This window comes from Argiope bruennichi, chromosome 1, assembly GCF_947563725.1.
Source record: "Argiope bruennichi chromosome 1, qqArgBrue1.1, whole genome shotgun sequence".
In the NCBI taxonomy this organism is placed as follows: Eukaryota; Metazoa; Arthropoda; class Arachnida; order Araneae; family Araneidae; genus Argiope; species Argiope bruennichi.
The window spans coordinates 43,158,270-43,167,891 of NC_079151.1; the positions used below are offsets into that span (position 1 = coordinate 43,158,270).

The following is a 9,622-nucleotide window of genomic DNA, read 5'->3' on the forward strand; positions in this document are numbered from 1 at the left end:
TCCCAAAAAAGTTTGCTTCAAAGAAAGAGGGGCCTTAAAGATAGGAGATAATTGTGTTCAGATAATTAGGTGGCAAAAGAAATTGGAACGAACGAGACAACTGCTGAATAGATATTAAACTGTTGTTTTATTGGAGCATTTCTTTCAATTTCAGTCCATTGTTCAAATGGCCGAAATATTATTATGATGTATTTAATAGGAGAATTTTTTCTATTGTAACTTATTTAAAAATAACATCTATGAAAGTTCTCGGTCATTCCCATGTGGATGAATTAGTTAACTCATTGATATAAAAAGTGTATTTATATTTATATAAGGATATTTATTTTATCTTGGCGAATTAAACATTCAGGATACGAGTCTAAATTAATTAATATACAAGGTGTTCATAACAGATTTTCCTAACTTTGCAGGCAATTAATAGAACATAAAACAACATACAACCTCGTTGTTTATCAGAAAACAAAAATAATCTTTGAAAATTGGAATTCAGTGCAATTCCAGACATACTAACGATCCACATACTGTAGATATGTGTATCGTAAGTGTGTCACAGTCATTTAGTGGTTATTATGGAACAAGCATTTGCTGTTTGATGCAGTCTGAGAAATAAAAAAATGACTAATGTCATACGTACATATCAGCAGCCTTTCAAAGCTTTATACCATACATTAAATTAGTGTGGGATGAATTATCGTAAGGCGTCGATATCCTTCTTATTTATAGAAGGGTATATGTTTAATACTTATAACTGAGTTGAATCTAGATTTTCAATTGTTATTTTTGATTTCCTATTACTAACAAAATTATACTTTTATTTATATATTTTTATTTTGTTATATCATTTATTTATTTGAAATAAGCCTTCAAAATTAGGTTATTCATCTTTGAACAACCTATATATTAAGGCAGTACACAAGTCGGTCGGAAATTTTATTAAATTTTAACTATATTTGGTCTTGAAAATATGCAGTTATTTTTAACTATGCAATATATTAACTATTCGTTCGATAATTTCAAACCCTCACAATTTCGAAGTACATATATTTGGGATACAAATGTAATACCTTGGTGATTCGTTATGAAGAACTTCGCGATTAGTCTCAGATGATTGTGCGCGATTGCTTTATTAAGGTTTTCTGTTCTTTAATAAATCTAGTTTCTTATTTCTAGCAGTTTTATTGTTCATAAATAAAGCTATGCACCATATGAAAAAATTAAATATTTTTAAATTATAGCTGAAAAAGGTTTAGTTTAGTTTAGAAAATTATCTCAACAATAGCTAATTAAATACAAAGAGACAAAATCAAATCACAATAAGAATTTAATTTAATCTCGAATAGTTGAGATTTGAAATCAATTAGATGAATAAATTGAAATAATTTTCTTTTGAGTTTTTAAAGAGAAAAAAAAAAGTGAATATTTTATTCTAAATTGTACAAATGTAATGCATTACGAAGTAATCAATATTTTGTCTGATTATGATTAATGATAATGTAGGTTTTAACTATAACAAGTTAATCCCATTTATACATTGATTAAATTTTGAAAATTCATATCAAGATTCAGAATGTTTAAAAATATATATATATTTTGTTGTGTTCCTTATAGATGATTTTTTATCGCATGTCTAAATTTCTCAACAATATCAATTAAAAATTTGCCTTGATAATTAATTGTGAATTTCATTAAAAATTCTATTTATTGTCATTAAATTCCATTTTACATCTGTTGCATCATTCGCAATTCCATATTGATTTATTATGATGAATGCTATAATGAATAACAAATCAATTATGAAGAATGTTTCACATGCATAGTATCCTTATTTTAAACTAGAGAACACAAAAAAAATTCAAATATATTTGAGGTTAATTAATGCATTGGAACAGAATTAAGTTAACAAGAGCTAATGTTGGCTATTTTTGAAGAGAAAGCTGCAAAATTTCAATAAACACTTTTTGCAGCTCTGTCACCTTTAGCACACCACCATGCATAAGCCATGATGTCTATAACTTCTTATAACTTTCAACACATAGTCATTTTATGCATTTCTTATCATAATTATTTCTTAAAAATCATATTCTTTTTAACATGAATCATAATAGCTCAATTCTTATCTTATCAGTTATAAAATGTTTAAATGGGTTAGCTATTAAAAATAAGCGAGGGAAAAAATTGAATCAATTTATACTTATATTTGCCAGAAATAAGAACATTCTGAGAATAAAATGAAAATTAATTATAATTTCAGAATAATAAAGGGCTTTTTTTTATGATTCAACTGATGCAATAATATTGCAGACATAAAAAACGAATTAAGATTTTGAAAAGTTACGAAATATTTCTCAATTTAAGAATCAACATAGAATTTCCTAGACTATTTCAGTTCATACTCCCTTCAGAGTTTGAAGATAGTTGAATTTATTTAATTTCCTTCCAAAAGAACAATTCTTTCCAGTCTAACGACGAAAATGTCGAGTCAGATTTAATTTTCTTTCTTCATTTCAGATGAAAGGTTAGAAATGCTGGATGATTCTCTGAGCAGAGAGAGGAATTTTCCGAATCAATCACCTGCACATGAACCAGCCAGCACACAAGGTAATATTACCAAAAAAATTAAATTTATTTTATATTGTTTTAAAATTTTACATTTTCTAAGATGACTTGATTTATCACGTGACTTGAATGCTGCCGTATTCATTTTCACTGTATTTTAAAATAACACAAATGTTATAAAATTCAAATTTTCAAATTATATTAATTTAATTTTTTGAAATGATAGTTTTCAATTTCTTTCTAATGCAAGACAATAAATTTTTATTACTAAGCTACGAAAAGAAATGCTTAGATGTGAAGGGGACCTTAAATATATATAAAAAAAAAAGATTTTTTAAAACGAAATCGATATAAAATTAAAGCTTTGATTTTTATAATTAAGATAAATTAATGGCAATTAATGGCAGATAAATTAATGAATTAATGGTTTAAAATGGCATACGTAATTGGTAAAATTATGTAGTGAAATTTATACATTTGAATATAAAATATGTTTAACAAATATTTTAATATAAATATTAAACAAAATTTAATTAAAATTATAAATATCATCCGAATTATTTTCAGGAGTTACGAATACACAATGATTTTTCTTTTATGTGGTATTAAACATCCACAACAAATCTTCAAAATTTTGAAACACAATATCAATATCCTACGAAAATTCCACAATGATTTTTCTTTTATGTGGTAGTAAGCATCCACAACAAATCTTCAAACTTTTGAAACACAATATCAATATCCTACGAAAATGTACGGAATCATTGTTAATTTTTTAAGATTAATTAATCTGATAAAATTATATAATTATCCCTCTTAATTTCTAAACCAAAGAAAAACGACTTCAACCATGGTTGTTTAAATGCGCTAGATAAAAGCAAATTGCTGAGATTTTTTTTTTTTTTTTTCCCCTATGCGCGCGAAACTACAATGTAAATTTTTGGTAAATTCTTATTCGTTGTATTGAAAACAATAGGAGACAATTTTCTACGCTGATTCGCTGCCAGCGAAACCAGTTTGACGAGTAGATGGCGGAGAAGGAGGACGGAAGTAGAGATGGAAGGAGGGGCTAATTTCATACTGCTGAAAACCCTTATTTCAGATTTTACTGATTGGTGACAATGTAACCAGTTCTCATTAGCCACGCCTTTATCACTTAATCTTAGCTTCAGATATAGAAGTTTTGTTTTTGTATGCGATTCAAAGTTGGTACTATGCATTAATGTTATTAAAAAAAAAAACATAATTTTCATACAATTCTATCCATTTAAACAATATATAAAAAATTTGATTAGAAATTGTTTCTAATCCTTTCAATTATATTGAGAATATTAGTTTTAAATTCCAGTTTGTGGAAAATGATTGGATGCTGTTAAACCTTTAATAGAAGATCGTAAAACTAAACAACATTATTATAAAATTTGCAATGGAAGATTTCGATTTCTTATTTTTTGGGTGGGTAATGGTTTTATATATATATATAGTGTGAAGGATTTCAGAAGTAACATTCAGAAAGAAATTGAAATCTGGAATTCCTTGTTGAAGTACATTTAGTTCAAATTAAAATTAATATTTTGACTAAAATTTCTTCATTAAAAGATTTTCATACGCCAGAAAAATCAATGCTAAAAATTATTTTTTTAAAATAAATTTTATTTCAAATTCTTTAAGCAAAAAATAATAAATAAAGACATTGATACAAATGTAAAAATTTGCTACTTTGGATAAATATTTATCAAAATTCTATTGGATTAGAAAATATTCCGCCAATTTACGCAGTCTGAAATCTTTAAATTTAAGGGAGATCGGAGTAAGATAAAGAATGAATTTGTTTATGTTTATATTAGTCAAACTTCAGTATCTTACGGATACCGCTGTTATTATTTTCAAGGCTTACTATGTAAAAGTTTAGAAATCAGAAGAGAATAAATATCCTTATTCTTATATGATTACCTTAAACAATGTACTTTTTATAATCATTGTTTATTTGTATTTCATTAGTGTCAAATCTGTTAAAGAAAAAAAAAAATATATATATATATTTAATGTTTCCAATTGAGGCAAGATGATCATCATCTCTTCATCAAGAACTTCCTGTTGATTTCGGTTTGGCATCTATTACTCATGTATTCATTACTTATTTTGTATATTTTTCTTGACCTACAAAATTAACAAACTGTTTCAAATTATTTTGTAGTTCGCATACTCATACATATAATATTTTAACAGTATCATCTTCGAAAATTTTACTGGTTTCAAATTAAATGCGTACGGCACAACAATAAAAATAAAGCATCAAAAGCAAGGAGCTTGGGATCCACAAATGAAGAATTGTTACTAAGAAGTTGAAATTTCTTTTATGATCTTTATGATATGTCTGAAATTTCCTCAAAAAGTACTGCGACGTAAAGTTTTTACTTGATGTGACTTCTATTTTAATCCCCCATTAGAAAATTCGAATAATGTTGAGTAAACTATCAAATTATCTGTGATTCTGACTCTTTGAGCAAGATTCTTTACAAGATTCTTGAGCAAGATAATTTACTTGCATTTGATTGGATGGTAGATATGTGACCTGGCATTTTCACTGCTATCCTAGAATACTATATGTGATGACTGCTAAAAACAGAACATTTTTATATAAGAGATGGATTCCAATAGTGATTTTAATTTTTATTTTAGTATTGATTATGTTTGGATGTTAATAAATATATGTTGATATAATTTCATTGTTTCTTATAATATTCAACAGCATTAAAATAGAATGCTGTAAAGATTGCAATTGGGGCCACAAAGAATGTTTAAACATAGGAGAGAAATTAGTATTCATTGTCTTATAATAAAAAGAATACAGATATTAAGGATTTTAATTTACTATGAACTAGAATTTTAAACATAATAGTCCTTTCATTGCCCACTACTGATGAAAACTTATTAAATAATGTTTAATTAATTAGTGTATGATTTTATATTTGGATTGTCCAGTGCAAAATGGTAGAAATGACATTTTTGCATCATCTTTTTAAAATAGCAAATTAATCTTGATTAGGGATTGCAATACCGGTATACCGGGATACAGAATACCGGTATTTTGAGCTATTTGTACGATTTTGTAATACCGGTATTCACAAGTTTAAATACCGGTTTTTCGGTATTTACTAGAAATTTTTAAAATTGTCTCCACTAAATGTTCAGGAATCGCCAACATAGCAAAATAGTATACGTTTTTGCTTTTATATCTCCCTAATGGACGAAAGTAATGGCTTGATTAATTGCTTAAATCTAAATTAGCGAAACATGGATTATCCCTGAAAGAAAATATTGTATCCATAACGACTGATGGAGCAACAGTTATGAATAAAGTTAGAAAGTTGATTGGTGCAAAGCAGCAATTGTGTTATGCTGATGGAATTCAATTAGGAGTAATAGATATCAAAAAATAAAGAACAGAAGAATCCAAATACTGTGGATATAGAAACTTCGGACTCCAACTTTGAAGAGAGTAAGAGTGAGTGATATTGACAATGAAAATAATGACAATCTCATTGCTGAAGAAGATATTTCTAATGAGGATGAAATATTAACCAATCACGAATTGCTTCCTATAGTTTATAAAGTTCAAAAAATTGTTAAGATATTTAAACGTTCCCCTATAAAAAATGACATATTACTAAAATATATACTAACTGAAAATAAAGCAGAATATATGTTAATATTAGATTCTAAAACACGTTGGAGCAGTTTACTCCTAATGATGGAACGATTTTTGAAACTGAGAAATCCAATTCAAAAAGCAATAATCGACTTCAACTCGTAAATTAATTTTTCAGATAGTGAATTCGACTCAATATCCAGAACTGCATCAGCTCTACTTCCAATAAAACTGACTGTTGAGGCATTATATCAGAGAGATTCTAATTTATTAACAGCTAATGCAATAATAAATTTTATGTTGCAGTCACTGAAAGAACAGCACACATCACTATCTGAAGAATTATATATTACATTCAAAAATCACACAGTTGAAAGGCATACCGAAATAGAAAATGTCTTATGGTATTTACTTAATTATAATGATTTTAAAAATGAAAATGAAAAAGAAGAAAAGAAAATAACCAATTCAAATCTAATTAAGTTTATAGTAAATTTTCTTAAATGTTTTTACTCACAAACCTATACACATTCAAAAAAATATGGTTCACTTATCGAAGATTATGATGACATCAATGTCGATAGTGAAAATGATAAATACTTGGAAAAAGTATATTGCTCATTCCTAACAGTACCACCAACTAGCGTAGATGCCGAAAGAGCGTTTTTGACAGCTGGTCATTTTTGCACAAAATTACTTTTTAGGCTTAATGATAGTACAATTGATGCATTATGTTTTTTATTATCAAATTTCAAAAAATTTTAATAGTACCACAGATTGAATAGTGATATTTACACTTTTTTATGATTTAAATAAATAAGATGTTCCTTTACTTTTTTGCGACTCTTTATATACTGTTATATTTCATAAGTTACAAATTATTTTTTGTAACATTTACACTCCCTAATGAAACTGGCAAATAAAACAAAGAAACACCTGTGTTTTCTTTCTTTTTCTAAAATTTCTAATACCGGTATTAAGATCTGAAAAATACCGAATACCGGTATTGAAATTTTGGTCCGGTATTGCAATCCCTAATCTTGATTATATTGAAATAAAAATTTATCTAGGAAAATGCAATACAAGAAAGATAATTCTAATAGAAAATACAAAAAAACAAATACAATTTATTTAAAAAACTGAATGTATAAAAATCATTTAACTCGTAACATCATCTTCTTGCCTTTTTCTCTAAAATATATGACACAAATTTTAAAAATCGGACATTAAAAAAAAATTATGTTAAGTACAAAGTGTTTGTTTCATAAAAAAGACATTTTAATTCAAAGAACATTATATATCCTCGAGTCGAGGTAATAAATAGAATAATGCTGATTTATTTTACTGACAGTAATGTTTTTAAACAGCTGAGAAAAAGAAAATTCAAAAATGGAATATTCATTAAGAAGGTTTATCTAACTTTGAATTAATTTCTAAATACTCACATTAATATTTACTGTAAAGGATTAAAGCAAAACATTTTGACTAGAATAAAGGAATTAGGATTTAGATTAGAATTTGCGAGACACTGCAGTTCATTATAGATTAGAATATGACCTGTACAGCTCTTATGAGGCCCTCATTAGCATGTAAATATTTTAATTTTAAATAAAAATAATAAATATTTGAATTTGAGGCCCTCATACGGAAATTTTCTTTTATATTAGGAAACGGTGAGATGTCAGTCAACTTATAACTCTATAAATAAAATCACTAAAACTATTCATTTTTAAAGGGAGCAGATTGCCGGAATTGAAGTCGAGGCTGAACACGCATTTGAATTTCAAATGATCCCTGTTCTCATTAATTCCAATATGGTAATCTCGCTGTTTGTTTCAGATACCAAGCGCAGCAATGCCGCAACCGGCAGTCCTCTACTAATCCTCATGCCATTGGTCTTGTTCGCTCCATTCCTTCTATGAAAGGTCTCTTGTGTGTCTACAGAACTGCTCAATGATCAAGAATAGTCACTGATCAACATTAGCGACAGAAGAGAACTAAGCCAAGTGCTTCATTTTATGTTGATTTATGTGAATAAGAAATCGAGAGTTTAGAACTTTTCTGAGGACTTGTTATCAAGCTTCTTCAAAGTTCAATCAGGTGAAGATCAAAATGGGATACTTTTGTAAAACTCCTCCTGATTTCTAATTTTGTATTTAACCTCATAGATTCAGAAAAATGGACTCTCTAAGGCAAGGTTTTCGCTGTCATTTGTTATAAATAAAAATTGATTAATTATAGAGACATTTTAAGGATATAATGGTATAATTGATTGCGTTAAGAAAGGGGTAATTGTCTCAATTTATGGTGAATTGGTGCTTATTATTGAATTCCTTTTAGAGATTATAAGGAAATGTCTTATCTGAAAAATATCTTACTTAAGGGTGCTTGAAATTTTTTTTGAGCTATAATTTGAACAGAAATTCTTTTTATAGATTCAAAGCTTTTTTTATATGCATTTTGAAAATTTGATTTAAGGAAATATAATACCATTCTTGAATCCTTATTTATTGTTTGCTTAAATAAAATGTAAATCTATTAAGGGAAGGGGATTTTCCTTATTGTGCTTCTTTATTAAAATCCATTTTATACTGCATTATATTTCATGAGATATTATTTAAAAAAATAATATGAAAAATTGAATAGTCAACAGTTTATTTACACTCTCATTTTCGTTCTTTAAATTCTTCATTTGGTAGACCCCTCCCCACCTCCTATATTTTATTTTATTTGTTTTTAAACGATATGAATATAATGGTGTTTTTTTTTTTATTTATTTTAACCGAGAAGAAATAGAGATTTGGGAAATATACGTTTTTTTTAAAACTATTAATATCATTCCGGCTCAATAATATCATAGTTCATCGAAAAATTTGATACTTTGAGATCTTATCCAGAAAAAAAATAATATGTATACGTAATAAAAATATTGTCAAAATTAATATTTTTTTTTCATCTGAAATTAAATGTTTGAATCATATTCATTTTAAATTAATAAATGGCAGTTGTTGCATAAATAATCTTCAACATATGCATTAAAAGGTAAATGAGATTAATAAAATTATTCAACAATCAAAGAAAAGATTATTTTGTTAATTTTACTGAGTAACTTCAGTTTACCATAAAATTATTTAATGAATTTGGGAAATTATTTATTATTTAGTGATTTTTTCGTCTAATGTTTCAAAAGAAACAATTATATGTATATGTGACACCTTGTTGTGTATATAATTTCGCATAATAATAAGAAAAATTTTTATAGCCTCATTTGATATTATCTTAAAAAAATATCTAACCATATTTTAAGGCAGTCAACTCATGTAATCGGTCTTTAATATTTTTAAAAACTCATATTTCTAAAGAGCACATTTAGCAAATTCAGGAAATTCCGGCTCAATAATTGATAGTTAA

The 9,622-nt window shown here is 26.8% G+C and overlaps 1 protein-coding gene across 2 annotated transcripts in view; it reads left to right on the plus strand.

Annotated features, from left to right (window-relative positions):
* Window positions 1-9,102, plus strand: part of LOC129965271 (lachesin-like) — a 389,830-nt gene extending 380,728 nt beyond the window's left edge. For both annotated transcript variants that reach the window (XM_056079171.1, XM_056079231.1), the window contains exons 8-9: window positions 2,512-2,601; window positions 8,051-9,102. In XM_056079171.1, coding sequence (XP_055935146.1) covers window positions 2,512-2,601; window positions 8,051-8,133 — 173 coding nt within the window. In that variant the 3' untranslated portion in view covers window positions 8,134-9,102. The remainder of the gene's footprint in view (window positions 1-2,511; window positions 2,602-8,050) is intronic.
* Window positions 9,103-9,622: the final 520 nt, after the last annotated feature.